Source organism: Phyllostomus discolor, chromosome 5 (genome assembly GCF_004126475.2).
Source record: "Phyllostomus discolor isolate MPI-MPIP mPhyDis1 chromosome 5, mPhyDis1.pri.v3, whole genome shotgun sequence".
Classification (NCBI taxonomy): domain Eukaryota; kingdom Metazoa; phylum Chordata; class Mammalia; order Chiroptera; family Phyllostomidae; genus Phyllostomus; species Phyllostomus discolor.
The window spans coordinates 165,558,330-165,582,914 of NC_040907.2; the positions used below are offsets into that span (position 1 = coordinate 165,558,330).

The 24,585-nt window shown below is 54.2% G+C and overlaps 1 protein-coding gene across 1 annotated transcript in view; it reads left to right on the forward strand.

Annotated features, from left to right (window-relative positions):
• Nucleotides 1-1,604: 1,604 nt before the first annotated feature.
• Nucleotides 1,605-24,585, forward strand: part of SLC18A2 (solute carrier family 18 member A2) — a 32,388-nt gene continuing 9,407 nt past the window's right edge. Inside the window, exons 1-13 of the mRNA XM_028513197.2 lie at nt 1,605-1,705; nt 2,135-2,269; nt 4,008-4,365; nt 14,008-14,066; nt 14,343-14,426; nt 14,749-14,841; nt 15,633-15,722; nt 15,815-15,858; nt 15,928-15,988; nt 18,229-18,324; nt 21,943-22,021; nt 22,197-22,248; nt 22,892-22,955. Of these exons, the coding sequence (XP_028368998.1) occupies nt 2,149-2,269; nt 4,008-4,365; nt 14,008-14,066; nt 14,343-14,426; nt 14,749-14,841; nt 15,633-15,722; nt 15,815-15,858; nt 15,928-15,988; nt 18,229-18,324; nt 21,943-22,021; nt 22,197-22,248; nt 22,892-22,955 (1,201 nt within the window). The 5' untranslated portion in view covers nt 1,605-1,705; nt 2,135-2,148. The remainder of the gene's footprint in view (nt 1,706-2,134; nt 2,270-4,007; nt 4,366-14,007; nt 14,067-14,342; nt 14,427-14,748; nt 14,842-15,632; nt 15,723-15,814; nt 15,859-15,927; nt 15,989-18,228; nt 18,325-21,942; nt 22,022-22,196; nt 22,249-22,891; nt 22,956-24,585) is intronic.

The window sequence follows — 24,585 nt, forward strand, 5'->3', positions numbered from 1 at the left end:
AGCCACCTCGAACAACTCCTGCCCTCAGCTCTTGCCTCCTAAGTGGTTTTCCCTCCCTCCTCCCTGTTTCGTGTTTAAGTTACACACACCCTGGCACGTGCCGGAGTCCCCGTGTTACTGACCTACATACTTATCCAAGCATCCTTCGCACACGTGAGGGGCAGCGAAGGGACGCACAGGGGGCGTCTGGGAGGAGGTAAGGAGGTGGGGGGGAGGCGGCGAGCAGTCTGCAGCCGGCGGCAACAGACACGAATAAAACAAGCCCGGACTGCACGCCTAAGAGACAGTGGCAGGGTAACATTTATTCTAAGTGGCTTTCCAAGAAAACAGCTTCTGTTCCTCCGGCCCCCTGGAAAGGCCTCCAAAGCTCCAGCTACGCCAGGAGGACGTCTCCTTCTCTTCTGTGTACAAAGCGGAGGGACTTGGAAGTAAGTCAAAGACAGACCCTCACCTCTTGCTAGTGAGGATCCCGGCTCCACATCAGCCCCAGGCAAGACCAGCATTCTGCCTGTCAGCCGTCTCTCCGTGTCTTTTTCTTTTCTTTTTTTAAATTGAATCTATCGGGGTAATGCTGGTTGATAACATAACATCATATACGTTTCAGGTGGACAGCTTTGTGATACATCCCCTGTATGTCCCATTGCGTGCTCACTGCCTGAGGTCTAGTCTCCTTCCCTAACCTTGTATTTGACCCCCTCTGCCCTCTTCATCCTCTCCCCACCCCCTCCCCTTTGGTAGCCACCATTCTGTTTGTAGGTTTTTCCTTTTCCTTTTTTTTTTTTTTTTAAATCTGTCCATTTGTTGCTTTTTGTTGAATATCCCACGTATGAGTGAAATCACACGGTTCTTGGCCTTTTCTGTCTGACTTCCCTTAGCATGATACTCTCGACATCCACCCATGTTGTCCCGAATGTCAATGTTTCCTCATTTCTGATGCCTGAGTAGTGTCCATTGTAAGGACGCATCACACCTTCTTTCACCAACTGCTGGACCCTTTCCCGTCTCCACACCACCAGCCTGAGGGGACCCAAAGACCAGAGGCTCGGGGACTTCAAGGGTCACCAGCCTCAGGCTCCGAAGGTGGGGGAGGGGAGGGGGATGGGGTGCAGAGTGGCTCCCCCAAGAAAGAAAGACCTGTTCCTGGCTCCCAATGCCCTATGACCCCTTTCTTGCATCAGTCCGCGGTAGTCTCCAGGACCTCGTGGCTGATTTCAGGGACAGTGGGGATCAAAGGGCGGCTTAAGCCCCTCCCTGGGGCCAGATGAAAACACTGATCCCTAGCTCCTCACCTTGGCTCCTGACCCTTCACCCAGGGACCCCTGACCCCTCCTTGCCCAGGAGATGTAACTTCTTCCCTCTGCGCCCTAGCCGCTTCCCCCCAACCCCCTAGCCCAGGACCCTAGGAAATGAGGCCAAGTGCAGGGGCGGAAGGGCGTCTGCGCTCCGGGCGGCTTTGGACCTGGCAACCCGGGGTAGGACAGCAGGGGTCTGGGCGGGAGCGGGGGTGGAGGCCCCTCGGGCGCGGCGACCGCGGCCCCTCCCGCGCCCCAGCCCTCCGCCCCCGCCGGGCGCCAGCCGTGACGTCAGAGCCGGACCCGCTAAACTGAGCAGCGGCGGCCGCGGGGCGGCAGAGACTACGACCCCGAGGCGCCCGGACGGACCGAGCTCGCAGCAGCCGGAGCAAACAGCCGCCAGGGACCGCGAGGTAACGCGGACGCCGCTCCCTGCTTGCAGTGCTCCGTGCGGGTGCAGAGCGCCGCCGGGGCGCAGGGGCGCAGGGGAGAGCGGGGCCGGACCGGTAGGGGGGTGGCTGGGGAAGCCCGGGAGGCGCTGCTGGCCGGGCTCCGGAAGGCAGGGGCGAGCGGGCGCCCAGGACGCACACAGCGCTTGTCCCGCGGCGCTTTCCTAGCGCGCAGTGGTAGAAGCAGGACTTGGGTGCGCGCCCCGACGGCGCCTCTGGGCGTTATTAGCGAGGAGCTAAGGTGTGGGTGAGGACAGGCGCCGCAGGTGAGCCCAGGGTAGGACGCCGGGGACCTTCAGGTCTAGCCCCTTCTACGGCCCGGGAAGTCTGAGCACGGGGGTCGGCGGGAGTCTCTGGCCCGCCACAGCTACTCACCTCCCGCCGCGCCCGCAGCCGAGCCCCAAGCCATGGCCCTGAGCGACTGGGCGCTGGTCCGCTGGCTGGGGGACAGCCGTCACTCCAGGAAGCTCATCCTGTTCATCGTGTTTCTCGCGCTGCTCCTGGACAACATGCTGCTGACCGTCGTGGGTACGTACGGGCTGAGCTGGCACTCCCCGCGGACCCCTCCCCTGGGCGCCCCACTTACCCCAGCGTGGTCCTGGAGCGCTCTGCGCGTCCTGGGAAAGTTGGAGAACACGCTTTGCAGAAACACATCCCCCAAGACCGCCACGCCTGGGCTAGCAAGAGCGCGTTGTGGCTTCGTTTTCCTGGCGGTCTGGTCAAAAATGTGACATCGATAAAACCCAGAGCTGGTGTTTCCTCCTGATAATTTCCAGCTTCCCCCTGCCCACGGTCGCCGCAATGAAGAAGATTTCTGTTGAGGACTAGCCATTCCCAGAGTTCAGAGTAATGTTATAATAATTATTATGCCACCCCCAAAGGAGGGTTCAGGATTCGGTGTGACATCTAAAGGAACAGTAAACATCCCCCCCTCCAGAGAGGGAAGTGACATTTCAATAGATTGTATCCGTGAATGACTCGAGACGGGAACATTTCAAGACTGTGTCAAGAGCAATTTGAACAGTGTTCATTTTAGCCTTTTTTTCTGTCGTGGATTTTTAAGAAACTAAATAATTTAAACCCAGGTCTCTTCATTAGCCCCATTAACAGCAAAACATTTGGCATGTTTTTCCTGAAAAAAAAAAAAAAATCCAAATTTTTAATGAATAAAAAAAAGATTTTTTAAAAAAAATTTCAACTCTCAGGAGTGGGTTATCTCCTCTCTCTCCGTTTGTAGGGTTTTCCGAGACAGTTTTCAGGGCATCACGTAGTCAGCTTCTCGCGGCAGGGAGTGGCAGAGGCGTGAGGCCCGTCCGTCCGAGCTCGGTGACGAGGGCCTCTGTCTCCTCTGTGTTCCGTGCTCTGTTGTTGCACAGCTGCCGGAAGCTTCTGCTACGTCGAAAGGTTTTTTTCCTTTTCCTTTATCAAAGTCTCAGACATTCTTTTTTAAAAACAGTTTTATTTCTTTTCCTCTTTCTAAAGAGAGGAAAGGGAGAGAGAGAGAAACATTGATTTGTTGTTCCACTCCTTTATTTATTCATTGGTTGATTCTTGTATAAACCCTGACCAGGGATCTGACCCGCAACCTTGGAGTATCAGGGTGGCACTCCAACCAACTGAGCTACCCGACCGGGGCTCTCAGAAAGTCTTATATTTTCCAGGTAGCATGAACATGTGCCAATTCCCACTTAAAAAATAAATAGAGAGATGAAGTGGGCCTGTTGCAGACTTTCCAAATTATTACTTCTTGCAGGTTTACTTTTTTAAGTTTAGGTTTCTCTTTGCTTCATTCATTCAGTTGAAGGTCTTTGGGGCATCTTTCTGAGAAGCCCTGGCTGACCCTGGGTCGGCACGGGCTCAAACCCAAACTGAAGTTTGCTTTTCCCGAATGGGTTCCTGCTCAGGAACCCCGTGATGAGAGACCCTGTGATGAGAGACCCCGTAATGAGAGACCCCGTGATGAGAGGCCCCGTGATGAGAGGCCCCGTGAAGGACAGGATTCCCGGGGGTGGCTGGGCAGTTCTGCACAGTAACGGGCTCTGAGAGCGCACGGAACTTCTCCGCCTCCCGGGGCTTTGTCCTCCCTAGGGAGCTAAGTCGAGTGGAACTGTTCCAAAGTCAGCATGGGAGGGGGCCGTCCCTGGGATAGGTGTCCCACCTCCCCGTGTCTCGTTTGGCATTTGACGTGACCACAGATTTTTCTGGCATTTGCCCCAGGGAGGGTTGCAGCGCAGTCACCACCTTCCTGTTCTGCTCTCGCCCCCAGTGCCCATCATCCCCAGTTACTTGTACAGCATGAAGCATGAGAAAAACATGACGGAAATCCAGACCGCCAGGCCAGGGCTCACAGCCCCCACCGCCTCGAGCACTTTCCAGGGCATCTTCTCCTATTACGACAACTCCACCATGGCCATCGGCAACGACACCAGAGACCTTCAGGGGACCCCGCTGCCTAAGGCCACCACCACCCAGCACACGGTGACTAACACCTCCGTCAGCCCTTCCAACTGCCCCAGGGAGGACGAAGACCTTGTGAACGAAAACGTGCAGGTCGGCCTGCTGTTCGCCTCCAAGGCCATGGTCCAGTTCCTCACCAACCCGTTCATAGGACTGTTGACCAACAGGTGAGCTGTGTCCTTTTGGCCGAAGAGTTTTGTATTTATGTTGTTCCAAGCTCGTTTCCCCCTGGGGTTCTGTTTCTCATTCATGTATACCGAATCTGGGAACCACTGCGGGGTGAGCTGGGGAAAAAGTTAATCCCTTCCCCTTATGTTTCTGTCCATCGTTCATTACAATTGCCCATTTGCTTCAACTTCCATTGCTACCCTTGTTGCTTGAAAAGGAAGAGGCTACTGCAGCAGCATGCAGAGGCCGTCCCCACGCGGGAGAACTTTGATTCTGCCAGTGTGCCACCTTTCGCAGTCGGATTCTCTGTGCCACGCAGTTTGCTCCTCTCTGCCACCCCTGGTCGTGCACTTCCTCATGGAAAGCCACGGCGGCTTCTTTAGAGCTGGCCGGGTGAAGGTCAAGTGGACGGTTGGGTGGAGGATGTGGGGAAAGAGGGGTTGGCTTGCTGCTGAGAAAGCTGTCGCTGGTGTGGAGGTCCTGGGCAGTGTGACAGGTCCGTCCCCTGCGGTGCCTGACCTGTGCCTACGTGCACACAGGGCAGAGAAGTGTAGCTGTTTTCTGCATGAGTCACACCAGCTGATAATGCCCCAAATAATGCCAGACTAGCTCCATGCTGCCCCGGATGTTCTGGACACTTCTGGACCCCTGTTACATTGTTCACGCCCCTGTTGTTGGGGGGTGGCCTGGCAGCAAGTCTTCGCTCCATAGCGGAGGTGGCCCAGCTCTGCCTGGTCCGTGGGGCTCCAAGGGTGGGACCAGGGCTTGCAGTGGAGGGGAGGGGGCGTCAGCTGCAAGGGGAAGGAGACAGAACAGTATAAGTGCTGGTGGTGGTGGGCTACCATCTCAACAGTGTGGCCCCAAAGGCAGAAGCGTCAAAATAGAGGAGGAAGTGCCCACAGTCCTACCCATGAACCAGACCTAGACACAGGGACAAAGACAGAGACCAGAGGTGGAAAAGAAGGGCCATGGTGGTGAGGGTGGGGGCGGGTCTGAGGGCGAGCAGGGGGAACAGGCTGGGCTGGTCTATTCAAGGCCCCAAGTGGGAGGTTGAGAAAAGGGTGGGGTTTTACTGTGGGGCTCCCTTGGAAGCTATTCGAGGTTCCAGGGCCAAGTAGAAGAGACAGCAAGCCAAGCTCAATTTTTTTAAAGATTTTATTTATTTATTTTTAGAAAGGGAAGGGAGGGAGATAGAGAGAAACAGTGTGTGGTTGCTGGGGGTCATGTACCCTGACTGGGAATCGAACCTGCGACACTCTTTGGTTTGTAGCCTGGGCTCAATTACTGAGCTATACCAGCCAGGGTGCCAAGCCCAATTTTAAGTAGGTCCGTCCAACGCCCAGTGTAGGTTGGGAATAGGAAGGTCTTCACATTTGCCCAGGCTCGGGCCTAGGGAAGCAGGTGGTGGGCAGGACCAGGAGGGTCCTTTGTTTCAGGTAATATTAACATCTCAAGAGGGTAACAGCAAGTGTTAATTCAAGCCTGGGGCCCTCTTAGAATGGGGCTGTGTGTGACCTGGGGGTCGATGAGAGAAGGGGGGGGTGCGGGGAGTGGCGGGGGAGGGGGTTGTGTGGCAGAGGCTTGAAGGTCTACCTTCCCCTGTCCTAGTACAAGCTGTCCTCAGACACACAGAGGTAGCAGGTGATGTACCTACGGTGAATTGGACAGAAACACATTTTGTTTTTTGAGAAGATTTTATTTATTTATGTTTAGAGGAGAAGGGAAGGAGAAAGAGAGGGAGAGAAACATCAATGTATGGTTGCTTCTCGAGTGCCCCCTCTCAGGGACCTGGCCGGCAACCCAGGCACGTACCCTGACTGGGAATTGAACTAGCGACCCTTTGCTTTGCATGCTGGCACTCAATCCACTGAGCCACACCAGCCAGGGCAAAAAGCACATTTTAAATTTTTGCAATTGGATTTTCTGGACCGACTCCGTTTGAACCATCCCAAGCCGTGTCCAGCCACCCAGTCCATGCGAAGCAGCGCTGTGAAGCTGCCACCTCAGATCAGCTAAGCAAGTTAACTCAGCCGTGACAGCCTGATGGCGCCCACCAAGAAGCACCATTGGCGAGGGGATGTCACCGGGCTCCTCTGTTCTTGAGGTGGAAACCCAAACTGTCCTCAGTGGTCGCAGGGTGGTTTTCTTTCTCTCTTCGAGACTAAGAGCACTTCTTCAAGTGCATCTGGTATAATTACAGAAAACGGCTCGGGGTTTTGCATTCTCAGAAAGCAGGCAGCTCGAGGTCTATAAGGGGAAATTGAGGACGTTCTTGAAGTGATGCCTCGCTGTTACCCTGGGTGCCAATGTCACTAGCCATATAGTGTAATGATTAAAAACTCGGCTGAAATGACGTGAGCGTGCCCGTCTTCCCAATGCAAGTGGCGAGTGAAAAAAGCTTTAAAGAAGCCCCATTCTTGTTTTCAGTGCTTTGTTCATTCCATGAGGAAAAGCTTGTGTATGGCTCGTGAGAATGTTCCTCTATATTAAATACTCCAGATGTTTTGCCGTCGCAGCCAGCCAAGACTCCTGTTTGGGGCTCTGAGAAAAAAAAAAGTCTTCCAAGAGAAACCTAATTTCCTTTTGTGACCTGTGAAATTTTAGTCTATTCTTAGGGTGAGCAGTCGGCTTTGGAATTTATCTACAGCAACATTTTAAACCCTCCCTGCTTCCTCTAGCTTACTTCAAATTTCAAAATAACCATCTTTTAGTGCTGCCTTGTCATGTGGGAAATGCAAATACATTTTAATATGGATGTTGGCAAAATAATAGAGTGAACGCTATCCCTCCGACGATGATCACGATTTGTGATGTTTCTAATACGTTCCGAGCCCGGCAGACCCGAACCCGGGGACCTGCAGCGTTTCTGGGCACCGCCCGGGTCTGCGCAGAGAAGGGGTAAACACGCCCCATCTTCCTTCACAGAATCTTCCTTCCTGAGCCAGTGCAAACCGTCTTTGAGGTAATTTGTGCCAATCACATCCTCAATTACCCACAAGATGTGGGATTCACCTTTTCAGTGCTGTAAACAAGTGTGTGTGAAACAGCATTTTGCCACGGGTTTAATATGTTTGTGGTTGAAGAGTGGTTAAAAACACAGAGCACCAGAGCTTGGAGAGACTGCAGCAAAGTCTTTGGGCCAGGCCTGGGGTTTTCTAGGCAAAGGAGTTTGCTGTTCGGGAGGAGGAAGGGCCCCTCCAGCTGCGGGGCCCGGACTCTCTGTCTGCGCATCTTTCTCTCCTCCCGTTCTTCCCACCTGCTTCCTGTCGTACCGTCTGAATGTCTGGCTACTGAAAATCAATGATACGGGTCAAAGTCTGTCTTTGTGGCACGGCCTTGGGCTCTTGGGTGGAGCCGGGCTGAGCTGGTAAAGGCCCAAACAGTGAGTTGTTGGTTGCTGTCTGTGCCAATGGGCGGGGCGTTCAGAAAGCAATCAGCCTGGTTCTGGGGACCTTCCCTTACCTCCTTGGCCCTAAAAAAAAAAATCTGTCTCCAGCCACTGAGATGCGCTGGTCCAGCTTCCTAGCATCCTTGCAGTGCTCTCGACAGTGGGGGAAAAGGGGGGGCTTCCTGCACCCCATAGTCACGGGATATTACCTGGAGACAGGCTGCTTGGAGCCACTTCTGTCCAAAGCCTAGTAATGTAAGCAGACCCCTCTCTGCAGTGGGACCCCCAGCGTTACACACGTCACAACCGGATCTTCCACAGTACACCCCAGACCCCCATAGTCACGGGCTTGAGGCTGCTGCTCGCGAGTGGCCTCTGGGGGTGGATGATACAAGAGGCAGGCTGTCTTCCTGTTGTTTTATGTATCAGATAAGACCACATGACAAACCCTGAAAATAAAAAAAAAGACAGTTCTTGGGAAGCATGTACATGTTCATCTGGCTGCTAATATGATACAAGTCATTTCTCTTTTACTTCCTCTTCTGGTACCATAGTTTTACTGAAAAAATGTGTGCCCAGATGGGAGCAGAGGACCTTTGATTTTGGCCAAATGTAGTGCTTGCACATCCAATAGGATGTGCTAAAGTCTGCCGGTACCGTGGTTGGCTTGATTTCTGTCTTCGAGGCTCGTGTGACTTATTTTATAATTCCAGTTTATTTCCTGACTGCCTTGTGTGCGAAAGGGGGTGGAAAGACTTTCCTTTGGGCCAGCAAGCAATTTTTAGACATGCGCACACCTAAAAGGAATGTGAAAACACCTTCACGTGTCTCTGTCCGCAGGTCAGGTTAAGAACGTAGCATCCTGGTCTTCACTTGCTTAGCATAAGGGTTGTGCAGTATTCGCGTCTTGAGAACTGGGAGTTATTCCAAACATCCCGGGTGGCGAGGGAAAGGGTTAACTCCCTCCTCAGCTCCTCGTTGTGTCAGTGGTCTGCTTTTTATCAAGCCAGCGACAGTGGCTTAATTTATTTCCATAGTTACCTAGTATATTTGAAAGCCAGGTCTCCTCCCTCACCAATCATAGCTAACATCTGAATGACAAGGAGGAAGCCACGGGGCACAGACTCTCCGTGAGATCTACGGGTGGCTATTTTTTTCTCTCGTTCAGCCAGTTGGTCTAAAGTGGGCTTTGCAGGAATAAGCAGTGACCTTTTCAGCTTCTCCGTGGACAGGGAAACCAGCTGTTGCGGAAAGCGAGCTCCTGCCCCAGACGCTGTTAGGAGGGTGTGTCGGAGCCTTCGCTTCTGAACTCAGAAGAAGCTGGCCGTAGCGTCGGGCATTTGTCACGGGAGCAAAGCCCCCACTTGAGCTGTGTGTCAGGGAACAGGGGGGCAACTAGGACAGTGAGAAACCCGTGACTCACGTTACTCCCTGCACATGTATAATTGCTGGAAAAGACGGAGCCACGGGCTAACCCGGAGGATTTGGTTTTGTTTACAAAATGACCGACCGTCAACTTCCCCGTGTATCCTGTGAATTTGCTCCGTTTACTGAAGACGGTCCCTCACCTTGTAGGAGTGTGTTGGGCTCATGGAAGGGGCACCTCCTGTCCCTTCTGGCGATAGTGTGCACCCTCCTATGTGTCCTTGCTTTTGTCACTGACCACGCAGCGGGGAACTGAGGTCTGACAAGCCTGAGAGCGGAGCATGCATACTCTCCGTGGCAAAGGTGAACTAGTTTGTAACGTAAAGAAAAAGTATTGCTGGTCAGCGATGAATTAGGGGACACGAGGTTTCTCCACTGACCCCGTAGGGGTGTATATATAGTGACTACAACTTTTACTGCTCTGTCCTTTTTTCTAGGGACCCAAAGTAGGATTTTTAGTCTTATCCAGTTGGACTAACTGCTCCCTGCTGCTCCGAGGAGGATGGTCGTGGGCTGGGATGACTCACCAGGGGGCGACGGTGGGAGGTCTGGTTACGGGTTTGCCACGTCAGGTCTGGCTCTGCTTAGCAGTACTTGAATTGAGATGGCATTGAGTTGAGACAAGAGGCCGACTCACATGTTTATGACTAATGGCAGCTGAGGTTCTGTCCGTTTAGGAGACATGATGGGGAAGGAGAAAGGGCACTGGGGATCTGCCCGTCACTCAATGTCCCCGGGGCCTTGGATGACTCGTTCTGAAGTGGGAACTCAGGGGGCTAAAAGAGGTCGAGGGTGCAGATCCGGGAGTGCTGTCTTGCGTTGGGGCTGAGCTCACGGCCCAGCACTTTGCATGGGGCAGCCGTGCCAGCAGCTTGGCCAGCAGGGAAAGTGGAGGGCATGCATGCCTGGCGATGAGAAGGAAGCGGTGTCAGCCTTGGTGTCTGAAGCTGCTGGCCTGCTCTGCGACCCTGCGTGAGCCGCCCCATCTCTGAACCTTGCTCTCTCACCCAAGACGGGGGGTTCGGACTGGCCAGCCTTGGAGTGTCCTTCCACATTTGCCATTCGGTTATCCCATACGTGCTTTAGTGAAGTTCCCAGGGAGTATTTTAAAGACAGTAGCTCCAGTGCGTTTTAAGAAAACACGGAGCCTGGGCCTGGGGGGAAGAACCCTCCGTGGGCACAGGGCCCTGCAGGTGCAGAGTTGTGCGGTTTTCAGTGACACTGTGGACCTTCCGTCCCACTCGCCCCGTGTCAGCCCGTGTTCCTGCGACTGGCGTCCCCGCCAAAGGGCACACAAGCAGGACCAGGCACAGCTTAGATGCTGCAGTTATGCCTGTTGCCCTGAATTCGGGCCAAGTTACTTAAAGTGGCTGAGCCTCAGTGTGGCCACCTGAAGAATGGGAATCCAGCCAGCTACCTCTCACAATTGCAGTGAGAATCTCAGATGGCACTGTCCGCTGGTCCCCCACCAACAGTCTCAGGGAATGCTGGGGCCTCCTGGTAAGGAGGGGCCCAACCCACCTGTGTTCTGCCAGGTGATCTGGGATGGTGGTCAAGCTGCAGATTGGGCGTGTCGTAGGTGGGCGCAGGTGACCAGGTTCTTAGTGATCACGAACAATGAATTGAACAGAACGCACAAAGATTGCAGCACAAAGAGAGAGAGCAGACTGATAAAGCGATAGTACATTTCACAGAACATGGGAACGGGCCAACTCCGAGCAGAGGTTGACCTCAGGGGCTGGACGAGTCTATTCTTACAGGGCGGCTATTTCCTGGCTAGTTCTGGAGGGGGGGGTTTATCGCGCACGGAGACATAGTTATATGACTTTCGAGCTACTGCACATGCAGTGTCCCATGATTTTCCTGGGTTGCCCACTGGGGAAGGGGTCCCACAATGCTAATTTATTACGACACTATTACAATGAAGCAGGGGTCGCGTAGCACCTTCTGCTCAGGTGCAGTCATGATTCACCATGACTCAGAACTTTTCCAGGGAGTGGAGCAGTGGGTCTTAGAACGGGATCTCTGTCCTGTATCGGTGACCTTTGTCCTAGCCCTGAGGCGTCTCAGGAGTTTTCTCATTCTGCAGGAGCCCTCAGAACAGAGTGTCTGTTCCGTGTCTGTGTCCTTTGTCCTGACGCTGGCCCACCTCTGGAGTTTCCTCCCTCCTGACTGCCTCCTGCTTCAACTCGCCCCCGAGAGACTTGGTTCTCAAAACTCTTACTGGGGTTGTTGAAGGGCAAAGATCATTCTTCCGCACCTTCTGGCTTAGATGGGGCAGTGGTCCCTGCCTATTGGGAACCACGGAACTCTCACCCTGTTCTATCTAGAGCAGGGGTGTCTAACCTTTTGGCATCTCTGGGCCACCCTGGAAGAAGAAGAGTTGCCTTGGGCCACTCATTAAATACACAAACACTAATGGAAACTGATGAGCAAGAGAAAAATTTTAAGTAAATGTACGATTTTGTGTTGGGCCGCATTGGTGACCATCCTGGGCCACATGTGGCCCACGGGCCATGTCTCTGGTGAAAGAAACCCTAGTGAGTGTCAGCTGACAGAAATGTAAAAGACTTGAGAGGATCACCCCAGTCTAGTTTTGCTTCTTTTCCTACGTTCAGTTCCGAGGTTCTGAGTCCCCTGGACACTATTTGCATAATTCGTGGTCCTAGCGAGTGACCAGCCTGCAAAGCACTGTAGGGAGGGGACCACTCCAGCATCCGGTACTCCGTCATCCTGAAGACCCCAGACGCACTACTCTACCCAGGTAGCCTGGGTACGTTTCCATCCCTGTATCCTCCACCTACGCAGACCCTCATCTTCCTGGGAGCCTCCAGGTCTGGGGTAAAGGAAGTGTCTTACCCCGAAGTAGTGTCTGACCCCGTAAGCCACCAAGAGGGGCACCAAGATGACCTTATTGTAAAATGACTCTTTTCCAAATCGTAAAGAGGACACTAGGGTATTCTTTTACCTGCTTATTCTAGAGCTTTAAGAGACTGTACCTGAGTCCGAAATTGCCCCAAAGGGACCTCAAGGAGTGTTTAAAAACCACCCCTTCGTGCCGGCGGTGGATCTCATTGTGGGATGATGGCCTGAGAGGGGAAGTTAAAATACCCCTGTAGAAGCAAGTAAACCACTTTAGAATTTTAAATTTGACTAATTGGGCAAGAGTGGCTCCATGTGGCTGTTTCTGGTAACAAATGACCAGCAGGCGCCTGGTAAGTGGCGCTGGCCAATGCTGCTGTTTGCAATGGTGGTATACACAAGCTAAAGGCAGGAGTGGCTCATCCCTGCAACTATACTCAGCAGTGGGACCATTGATGACTCCAAAATAGATATTCTGCGTACGAATGCAGTAGGAACCTTTCCTACACAACAGGCAAGTCAGGTATAGGCCCAGGTATAAAGGCCAACAGTCAGCCATGGAGGGCAGGCGTGAGAGACTGTCTGTGGGCCTGATGAGGAGGCGGCAGAAGGAAGTCCCAGTGTAGGCGAGGTGGTGACTGACACCCTGTACTTCACTTCCCTCCTGACTGTCTCCGACCTCAGGTGTAGGTACCGCTGGCATTCCGACAGCTTTGACACAGGTATGGTTTTCCAGGTTGTGCGTGGGCAGTGGCGAGGAGCCCGTGTTTATTCCGGGGCAGCTGCCAGTCTTGTCCTTTGTCAGTCCTTCCCCCAGAAGCACAGTAGTCACCAAGAGGCATAGACTGCCTGCTGCTCATCTCTCTGAGCCCCCCGGACACCTCCTTACTCGGAATGCACCCCACAGTAGGTGCAGACCTGGGCTCGTGCACAGGCACCTTTTGCTGTGTGAAGAGAGAGCACAGCGCCGTCGGCTGCAAGCTGACAGAGACAAGAGAAGCAGCGTCTGATGGCCATCCAGATGACAGATGAGAACACGGCCAGGGGAACTGTTGGAAAGCTTATGTTCAAAACCAGACATGCCCGCTGGCGACCTGGGGAGGTGGGGGAGTTTGCAAGGTACAGTCCTGGAACGGCCCGAGTGGAATTAGCCTGAGGACACTGACGGGTCCCTTCTCGGGCATGCCTTTGCTCACGTGTGACATGGGAGGTGGTCGGCTGTCCTCAGCCGATCATTGAGCTGACGGGTGGAGACACTTGGAGAACTAAGTGATGGATACTATGGTTTTTTTTCTTCAAGGCCGAGTGACTGGGATTCAGGACTTTCTTGGTCTCAGATGCAGGGCTAAGGGAGGACAGGGGCTGGAGCTGCTCAGGGCTCTTCTGGGTGGACGCAGCCCTCTCGGAGGGCAGTGGCCTGGCCAGCTCTGCGCTCCCTTTCTGGGCAGGGGGCTTGGGAAGCTGCCTTCACCCTCATGCCCCACCCACACGGCAGGGTCCCAGCTTTCAGCTTAATCAGCAGAAACAGAGGGCTCTTAGACACAGTGCAGTTGTCTCTGTGGTCGGTCAAGTCGCTTGATGCCCTTTCTGTAGCATCATTTGATTGCCGTTATCCCTTCGGTGAAGTTCCAGCAAAGACAATAATTAAGGAAATAACTTTGGAAAATGATGGAAACAGGGCTGTCCATATATATTTTGGCTGTGCCCTGGGTCACTTGCCAATATTGTGTTAACATTTGTTCTAGAAAAATGTCTGTTCAGAGCGGCAGCCCGCAGACGGATCCACATTCTAAGACAGTCAAACACCAAAAGGTCACGCAGGAAGCACCAACTGTATGAATTTTTAGAAGAGTCGACCAAACACTTAATCCGCCTGATCCCACAGGGGAAGCGGGAGAGACGCCGTGCAAAGCCTTAAGAAAACACAAAGCCGTGGCCTGACTTTCCTCATGGTTTTGTCTTGCAGAATCGGCTACCCGATTCCCATGTTTGCGGGATTCTGCATCATGTTTGTCTCCACAATCAGTAAGTGTCTCGTGTGTGCCTTGGAGCCTGGGTCCCGGGACGGGCTCTGATGGCCACATGTGGGGAGTTGGGAACACAGCTGGGGCGGGCGCAGGCGTGTTGGCAGAAACTGCAGAAAGAGGTGGACAGGGAAGGGTCTTGGTGGGCAGACACACGGTGTGGCTAATACGGACATGAAGCATCAGTTACGGGTCCCAGAGGTGCCTCCGCTGGCCTCGGTGGGACTGCAGTTTCGGCTGGCCCGCCCTGACAAGGCCCGGCCCCTTCTCCCGGCAGTGTTCGCCTTCTCCAGCAGCTACGCCTTCCTGCTGATCGCCAGGTCGCTGCAGGGCATCGGCTCCTCCTGCTCCTCGGTGGCTGGTAGGTGTGGACATGCCCGAGTGAGTCAGTGCCCGGGGCTCTTCTGCCTGTGCGAGGGACCACCGTCACTGCCCCGCTGGCCTGCCCCGAGATCCACTGGCTGGGTCATGTAGGGAATCCAGTACTGGTGCTGGTGGCCTGTGGTGAGCTCTCGGAGAAGGTACCCACCTCCACGTTGGGCCCTGCTTGGTCTGGCGTTTTCAGGAATCTGGCGGGGTTGGGAAGCTCGCAGGTCCGGGATGGGGAGGGGAGGCGAGTCCCGGATCCTTCTGTCGGTGCTTCCAGAGCTTGGCTGTCGGCTGACTTCTCTTTCCCTGTGCAGGGATGGGCATGCTTGCCAGCGTGTACACAGATGACGAAGAGAGAGGCAACGCCATGGGGATCGCCCTGGGCGGCCTGGCCATGGGGGTCTTAGGTGGGTGAAGCCCACGGTGGAGGCAACCTGGGAGCCCTGTCTACCGCTAGGCAGGGACAGTCCCCTCCCCACCGATTCCACCACGTGCACGCCGACAGATTCCCTTGCTGTCCCCTCCTATTGCCTGCTCTCATGGAGCCTTTGAAAGATGGTGGGGCCTTCCTGACATGGGGGAACCTGGGCTCCACTGCCTCTGCTCCCGAGCTTCCTGGGGATCCTTGGGAAGCCAGCCCCGGACCTCCCGGGCCCAGACGTGAAACGCAGGCAGGCTGGGACAGGCTGGCCTTCCCAGATCCTTCCGCCCCTCTCACACTTTCTCTGAGTTGCCGCCCGAGAGGGCCTCCCTGCCTCCCGAGTCTGCCCCGCCCCCTCCCAGACTGTCCTCCCAGGCCAGGGGCCAGCATCTCGTTTAAGAGGAGACCTGGATCCTCTCGCTCTTCTCTGTTGCACCCCTGGCCTTCCGACGGGAGCCCATGGCCCTGTCTGGGCCCACGAGGGAGGAAGTCCTCACTGCCCAGTTTCCGGGGTGCCTTCGGTGGCCGAGACCTTGCTTCCCTCCGATCTTTACTTTGAGGTGACCCCTAGAGTCTCTTGCCCGTGTGCTAGACGTGCAACTGCTCGGAGGACGTTGCCGGGCCCACTCACACTACCGGATGTAACGTAGAGTGGCCGCCTCAACTAGCTTTTGGGACAAAACAGAGCGGAACACAAGAAACAAATGGAGGGGCCTGGTGGGGTGGGCTGGGCGCTGGCCCTAGGGCCTGGCATGCTTCTCTTTCTCTTGCTTGCAGTGGGCCCCCCCTTTGGGAGTGTGCTCTACGAGTTTGTGGGGAAGGCGGCTCCGTTCCTGGTGCTGGCTGCCCTGGTGCTCTTGGATGGAGGTGAGTCCGCGTGGGGACCTGGGCCTTGGCCTGGGCATATATATATTGACAATGGGTTTGGGGCCATGCCTTTTGTTTTTCTCTCATTGTAGCTATTCAGCTGTTTGTGCTCCAGCCATCCCGGGTGCAGCCAGAGGTAAGCCGCCGGGTGCAGAGGGCGCTGCACCGGCCATGCTGACACTTCTAACCCCTGTTTTCTCGACAGAGCCAGAAGGGGACGCCGCTGACCACCCTGCTGAGGGACCCCTACATCCTCATCGCTGCAGGTGGGGCTCCTCCCAGCCCCTGGTCCTTTCAGCCCAGAGGTGGGTCGGGGCGGGCTGGATGGGGAGGACAAGTGTTCGTGCTGCTGCTGGAAGTGCTGGGCTGTGGAAAGCGGCACAGGCACAGAGAGGGTCGGCCCGCATCAGAAGAAGTGGTTTTGTTCCGTCTTCGGTTTCTGAGGTGCAGCCAGGTTCCGGTTTTGCTTTTCATTTGGGGCAGAGGTGTCTGAGTCATGGAGACGCCCTGCAGCAGAGGGTTCTTTGGGGTCAACCTTGTGCCTGTGTGTGTGGCTGTTTGGCCTTGAACTTCTGGAAGGAATTCATGGCCTCCCTGCAGGCGTCTCAGCTGGGGGTCTGATTCACCTTGCCGTGTGTGTGATCAGACAGCCACAGCGTGGCCCCCGAGGGCCACGAGGGCGCCTCCCTTTCTGCGGAGAGGGCGTCCTGTTCAGCTACAGAGAGGCCGGGCTGGGAAATGCCCTCGGGCTAAGGAAGTTCAGGACTTTGGGTTCTTGGCCCAGATGGGCTCAAAGGAAGCCAAGGGTCCTGTGGCTCTCAGGGAGGGTCACGGCAGCATTCATCCAAGGGACTGTCCCCCTTAAGACTATCCCAGCGACGCAGGCCTGGGACCGCCTAATGAGGGCCCAGCCTTGTGCTGTTGGGGCCTCGATACTGTGGTCGGCAGCGGCCCTTAGGGTCAGGCCGGGTGAGGGCAGCTTCTCCCCGGTTGGGGTTAGGTCTGTCCAAGCGGGAGGCGAGAACATGAGGTGGCTGGGTGAGCCGGGTGACGTGGTGCCAGCCCTGCCTGAGGGTGTTCAAACTCAGCTTTTTCCAAACCCCAGGCTGGTTTTGTTTCAGCTTTGGCTGCAGGGTTTGGTCAGGGTGGCCCTTCTGTGATGCTGGTGCAGGCCCTGGTTGTCCTGTCCTGCCTGTTGGCCGAAGGGTTATAAACCTGGTGTGGTGACTTCTTCACATGGGGGAAGCTCTCTGTGTCCCCGATGATGCAGGGAGCGTTCCATGGCCCAGAGGCCCCTGGAGCCCTGACCCAAGGTGTGGTGAGAGACGGGGGCCAGAGATGTGACCGCCCGCACCAGGGGGCAGACACCTGGGTGGGCTGAGACGCCTGGGCCCCTCCTGCCTCCGCCTTTCTTTGCCTCTCACTGTTGTACCCTGTTCAAGGGAGAGGCCGAGATCCAGCCAGCACCAAGTGGCAGCCCGCCAGCAGGCCCAGGCGGCCTCAGCGGGGGCAGCTGGGGGCCAGGTGGTATCTCATTGGTACCAGTGGGATTTCAGGTTATGGAGGTAACTGATGACATCGAGAGATCAATACCGTTGGAAGAAGATTTTATTACTTACCTTTCCCAAGGAAAGGGGGCATGTCACATCACTTAGGGCCACGTGGGGAAGCCCCAGGTTCGGTCAGGAGGCAGAAAGGGGCAGGGGGAGGTCTAGGTCAGAGCCTTTACTGGAATTTTCATGGGAAATGCAAGGCAGGGCCGGGTAAACAGCTTAGTATTGGCTAGTTTAAGTAATCCCAGCAGTCTTTGGGGCCTGGGGCCTGTCTGGTTGCCTGAGTCTGCCCTGAGCAGATTTAGGGGAGGGGGTAGTGGTTTGGTGTATCGGAATTGGATAATGAGGGGTTCACGTGGGGGCTCTGGATCACGGGGGGACTGTAAACAGTGTGGCAGTTACTTTGGCTCTATAATTAATATAAGTGAGGCAGACAGACACAGAATCTAAGACAACACAGAACAGGTGGGTGAGCAGGTCCAGCCATTTCTGCATCATCTCTGTGTTCTGCCTTTAAATGTCACAAAGAAAGAAAAAAAAATCTTCAGAGTGGGAGCCCCTCCCCCCCCCACCCCGAGGTCACCCACACCTGTGTGCGGGCTGGAATGTCTGTGCCGCTGACCTCAAGCAAGCTCCCTCATCAGTGAGCTGGAACCCCCTTTCCTTGTTAATGAATCAGGAGAGCTAAACCAAGCTATCTCCAAGGCTCCCTCCGGTTCTAAACCTCGTGACTCTGGGAAGCTAGTTGTTTCAATAATAGGAATAATAAACGCACCCTCTCCATGATCCCTTTGATCTGTTATTTTTTTCTTACAAAAGCAGTGGGAGAAGGTCTGGGTTTCCAGACGGATGGTTCTGGCTGTGGGCACGTGGGGTCTAACTGTGCTTGAAGATGGTAGGGGGCCCTGGAGACCTGGACCCGAAGCCCACGGACCCTCTCGCTCCCCTTTCAGGGTCCATCTGCTTTGCGAACATGGGGATCGCCATGCTGGAGCCGGCCCTGCCCATCTGGATGATGGAGACCATGTGTTCCTCGAAGTGGCAGCTGGGTAAGGACTGGGGCGGGCTCTTCCGATCCCCAGCTTTGGTCCCCAGCGTGGGCCTCACCATTGTAGCCCGGCTGAACAGGGGGTACCAGGATGATGGTAAAGTGACTGTTTCTGTTTGACACTTAATGGGGTCAGTGCTCAGGGTCGCAGTGAGCTTTGGGGTCCTCTTTTGGCTCTAGTTTCTGTGTCTTCTGTGCCATCCTCGATGGATTCGGAATTCACATGGAGGCATCAGACCCGGGTGGAGATCAGAGAGGGCACACATGCGCAGCCTCTCCCCATGTATCCGAACTGTGCCAGTTACATTAAATGCACATGGGCGTGTGACACGTGTCTTCGCTGCTGTTCTCCGTGTGGCCGGGCAGTTGTCCCAGTGCTCCTCGAGTTCCCACGTCTGACTGCTGCCACCTCTGTCAGACTCAGAATGACGTGTGTTCCTCCGTCCATTTCCGGGTCATCTCTTCCGTGTCATTCGTCTGTTAAGACTCCTGTGCCCATGCTCTCCTATGTAATGACTGTGCCTTTAGAATATTTACTGTCAGGAAGGCTCATCCCTGCACACACGCCCTTTCCTTTAAGGATGTTGATTATCTTTCCTAGAGATGGATTATTTTTCACAGTTCGTTTTTTTTTTTAACCAAGTTTTTACAGGATTTTTTAAAAGGATTTTATTTATTTATTTTCAGAGAGGGACGGGAGAGAGAGAGAGAGAGAGAGAGAGAGAGAGAGAGAGAGAGAGAGAGAGAAACATCAATGTGTGGTTGCTGGGGGTACCCTGACTGGGAATCGAACCGGCAACACTGGTTCGCAGCCTGCGCTCAATCCACTGAGCTATGCCAGCCAGGGCCCACAGTTCTTTCAATGCAAATACCAGCATCTTCAGATGGAGACTCTCTGTTCTGAATTAAGGGGACATCTTTTGTGCCCCCAGCCCCCTCTGGCAGCCGTATCTCCCCTCCAACGTTGGCCCTCTGCAGGGGCGCCCTGCCAGACGCTGCCTCCAGGGTCACACTTGTCCCTGTCCTTTCTGCCTCACAACAGCTGGCCTGGCCCGAGCGCCCGCCTTTTGGGTTGTGCGTGGAATCGCTGCGTCCTTTCATCAGAGAGTCGTTAAAAAGCCCCGAGAGCCTGGAGGAGGGGGCACTGCTAAGGGACGTGAAGTTTCTTTTCGCTGTGAGAACAAGGTTCTGGAATTAGATTGTGGTGATGGTTGCACAACCCTGTGCATGCCCTCAATGCCAATGAGCTGTCCACTGTAAGAAGGTGGATTTTACCGTGTGGGAATTATGTCACAAAACACACACACAAAAACGAGCCCCTGGCTACAGCAGTCATTTGGGGAAGGAGGCAAGATTCCTGGAGTGAAGCGAAGGCTGATTCATAGACAGAAAACTTGGCTCTGAACTTCCTGGCTGTGGAGGCGGAGGACGCCCGGAATCTATGAGAGAGAGAGAGAGAGTGAGAGAGAGAGAGACAGAGAGAGACAGAGAGAGCGCGCGCGAGCTCGTGTCACTTTGTAGGAGGACTTGTTCTAACCCCGAGTTAGCAGATAGTGATGCGCACTATCCTCTTCCTGTCTTATTCCCGGCCCCACGGAAGGTGTTTCTCCAGGTTTCCGCTCTCTCTGGTCCCTGTGGTGGTTTGGGCCCCCCGGGCGTTTCCAGCAGATGCCCCCTGTGCTTGGTGGCCCAAGGCGGGAGGGAGGGTCCTGCGCTGGCTTTGCCGTGCTCTGGGGCTGAGATGCTCTGCTGACCTTTCGATGTCTCCACCTAATGGGCTCATCACCCTAATTGAATGCATCAGGCCCTGTGCGGGGCACTTAAGCTGCTTTGTCCTCTTCCTCTCCAGACACAGCCCGAAGCTTTCTTTATAAAATCTTTAAAGTCAGTCTGAGCCCCCTGGGTCATCTGGACTGGGTGGCAGGCTGCAGGCCACCTCAGTTTGCTCTGGTGGGGCTTGTCACCCCAGCCAGACGGTCCCCTTTCCACCCCATTCTTGCCTCTTGGGTCTCTTCAAGAGAGTCACTTGTCTCTACCTGTCCTGTGTCCTTTGTGTGGGGAAGCCTGTCACTGCATGCGCTGTCTGTAGCTTGTGGCTCACCCCTGCCGGCACCTCTCAGGCCCCTCTGAGCCTTCGTGAGGAGGGCGCCCTGGGTGACACAATGCAAGGACCATCCCCCTGAGTCGAGGACCCAGGGCCAAGCGGCACAGCCCTGCCTCCGAGGCCCCTGAGGCTCAGCCCTCCCCGGTCAGGGTCCTGTGCGAGCCCGAGGGCAGCCTGCCTGCCCAGTGGCTCCCCTACACCTGGGAGTCGGAGCAGAACAGTCTCACGAGCTGCATGCATGGCTTGCGATGGCTCTTGCTGAATGCTCCTAGAACCATCCATCTTGAAGCCGGACCGGGCTGGGAGGCTCGGCCTTCTGGAGGTTTGATGGCTTTCATTGCTTGTGGAGGCGCAGTGACAGGCCAGGGCACCCTGGGAGAGGCACCCACACCGCCTGTCCGTGTGCCGAGAGCCGTCTGGATGAGGAAGGCCTCAGTCCTGTACGTGCTGAGGGCGGTGAGCACCTGCCGACCATATAGCACCGACCACGTGTGTCTGATTGATGCGCTCAGGTGGCTGATAACAATGCAGCTGTCGCCGTTTGTGGGCAAGGCTCAGAATCACACCTGGTGTATCTGATTTCAAGGAAACAAAAACACTAGGATTTTGAACACACAGAGTTCGGAAGGCCATCTTTCAGAAAGAGAGGGTCCTGTTGTCCTAATAACAAATAGGGCCCAGAGAGAGCCGATGTGGGCGAGTCCCCTGGCAGCCAGGGCTTGGCTGCCCAGAGCGGACCCCTGTCCACTGCAGAGGTCATGGGCAGGGCCGCCTCAGCCGCCAGCAGCTGGACATCGGCTCCGTGCCAGCGGGGTTGCGAGGGCCCTTGTCCTGGGAGAGCGCTCCACCTTGGGCATGAACATTTCCGTCACCTGCGACTCAGCCGCAAAAATGACCACACAGACATTTCGTGTTTGACAGGGAAGGTGTTCCTAAAGCTAGATGAAAAAAGCAGGACGTAGAACACTAGGTATAATCCCATCTTTTAGGGAAAAAACAAACAAAATCCTTTGCACACACGTGTTATTTCCCTTATGAGAAAACAGAACTGTGATTATCCGAGTGATGGGGTTTGGGGTTTGTTTCCGCTTTCCTCTGTGTCCTTCTCTTAACGTCCCCTAATTTTTCCACGCCTGGGGTCTGCTGTCCTACAAATAACGAAGGGGGAGAGGGCAGGCAGAGACGCCTCGCAGGCGTGCGGGCTGGCAGGTGCCCTGCTCCGGCGTCCGTGCGTGCGGGAAGCCGGCCACCGGGCGGAGACGACGGGGGCGAGATGGAGCCGCTGATAGAGAGATGAATTTCACGTCTGGAGCGTCTCCGCAGCCTCGTGCGCGACGGATGAGCCCTGTGGGGCCAGCCTGGCTCGGGCAGCTGCCGGATATTAGCTGCCCGGGTGCCGGCCGCAGGGCTGGGTTTCATCTGCTCTAATCGCCGCCGCGGTGGCTGCAATTATTAGTTTTCCTAACACTTGACTGATGCCAGCCCTGATACGGTGTCCTTTTCATCAATCCACAGGCGTGGCTTTCTTGCCGGCTAGTGTCTCTTATCTCATCGGAACCAATATTTTTGGGATCCTCGCGCACAAAATGGGGAGGTAAGATGAAAAGAACGCTCACTGTCTTCCAACACTGTCAGTCTTTGCCAAAAACATTACTCTGTGTTTCTGCTTCGGCTGTCACGAGTCATTGTTCTGATTCCCATTGAAAATTTGGACCGGGGGAAGAAAAGGGACAGTCACTTCTTGACGGGGCTGTTTTATTTCTCGGCAGGTGGCTTTGTGCCCTCCTGGGAATGGTGATCGTGGGAGTCAGCATTTTATGTGTGAGTACAAGGCAGCCCCGGGCCAGTGCAGACGGTCAGGAAATTACATGTCTGCTCTGGGCGCGAAGCACCGAGAAGTATCTTTTAGCAGTTTGAAGCTTGTCCATGCTGAGTTTTAGTCCATCTTTCATTTTTCTTCTCCTTTTTTTTATCCTCTTAAACATTTCGAACAAGGGTGTCCAAGCGCTACATTTTCATTTCATGTCGGTGGGAAGCTATTTGCAAGGTTCTCGGATGTGGTTGTACTGCACCCATCCCAAACATGGATCTCAAACATTACAAAGTTTTAACACTGTGGGGCGATGACCCAGAAACAACAGCAAGATGTTTTGCTACAATAAAACATCTTCTACCGATGGCCACAGTCTACCCCGAAAGCGGTCTTCGGGCCCATGTCAGAAATGGAGGCTGATCTTTCACACACGGGAGCTGAGCAGTTTCTCGTGGTGCCCATGCAAACTCTGTTCGAGCTTCAGCTGGGAGGCCTTGGGGGGTCCGGCTCTCCCCAAGCCCATTCTCCTTCCTGTTTCCTTCCGAAGGGAACATGCACAGCTGGGTGGAGAGAACACGTTTTTCAGACTTCCCCAGATGTTTTAGAGTTGGATATTGTGTTATTTACTGTAACGTTGACTTCCTCTTACAGATTCCTTTTGCAAAAAGCATTTACGGACTCATAGCTCCCAACTTCGGAGTTGGTTTTGCAATTGGTAAGCCACGGGAGCCTCGTGCCTCCCATTTAGAGCTGTTTTCCCGTTACTAAAAAGATTTCTTCTTACTCGGGCAGACCATAATTACTCCACCTAGAATGCTGGAAGCGTGAGAGGAGGCTGTGGGCTGCCAGGCTCTGGTACAGCCTGTAGATTGTCCACAGAAAGACGCCTTGCTTCCGAGTACTAGTTATCTGTTTCCTGAAAACCGGCATTTGGAAAAGCCTGATATTTGCAGACGCAGGCAGATGCTCCACCACTGTGCGTGGGCAGACAAGAGTCCCCCACTCAGAGCGCGTTGTCTGGGCTCAGGTCTGTGAACAGAAGACCTCCGCAGAGGAGGCAGAGGGACTAGGACTTTGCGTGCAGTTTTTATAGAGTTCGGCACAGAAAAGGCGGGCCGATGTAGCAACGACCAGCTGTGCCTCAGGAATGTTCATGGGCAAAGGAGATAGGTCTTCGTAACTTGAGGAACAAGAATATGTTAGGAAAAAGCCTGTTGGTATTTTGGATAAATAGTGCATGCCAGGGTCCAGCCTCGGTGGGGTCTCAGGGTCCCCAAAGGATGCATGGCTCAGGCGAAGCAAATGAAGCAGGACACCAAGTGGGGGGCCCAAGGACAGCCCGGCTCTCTGGGCCTGACTGACTCGCCGAGAAAAATCAATCTTTATTTTTATAGGGGAGGTTATACAACATTCAATGCATAGTGTGATTATTAAAACAGAAACAGTTACCATAGAAATAATTTCAAAAAACACAGAAGGTTTTATAGCTCAATCATGTTAAACAAAGAAATAACCGAAAAGTACAGGAGGTCCCACAGATCAACCATATTAAACAAAGGTTATTTTGACCAAGAGGGTCATTAATCAGACAGCCAACGAAGCTATACGGGCACAAACTTTCAGGTGCCAATTAGTAACTAGGTGTCTATTAAGATTCTAGGGATTGGTCTAAATTGAAAGGGTGCAAGGGGTGATTTATAGGTTATATAGAAATTAGCTACTGTCTGTTGGGGTTAGATTTGTCTTGGTTAGGTAACTGGTTTCCTGCCTAGATTTTTTGATTTACACATGTTGGGGGGGCATGTTTTATATTCATTTCCATGTATTGAGATTATCATTCCCAACTAGAACTCCTTGCTTCTTTACACTCCTGTCCACGGTACGGGAGGGGTAGTGGCTCTAATAAATCTTGAGCTTTTGAGTGGTGACTCCTTAAGAAACATTCCTAACAACAGCTTCCTTTGGCGTTCTGGCAGTTGGTCTGCCCATAGTTTAATTTTGTCCTTAACTTCCCAGGTGAGGGAAGCAGATAGCATTAGGGTTGCTGGGGGTCTCTATTCTGTGGTCAGCAAATCATTTCGTGCAGAATCAATCAGAGGCATCGTGCAGATTTTTTGTTATAATGCACAGGTATCCCAAAAATCCCACCGCCTGTTGCTAGTAGGAACAGGCATACAGGAGGAGACAGACAGTAGATCCAGCCACAGTTGCCCCTGCTGTGCAGATGCGTCTCATTCCACCTGTGTCAAGGGTCGGCTGTGGGTCAGCTCCAGACAAGGGCACGTTTGCTTCTCATTTAGAACACACAGGTGGGTTATGACACAAGTGAGCGCTGTGTCTCTCAC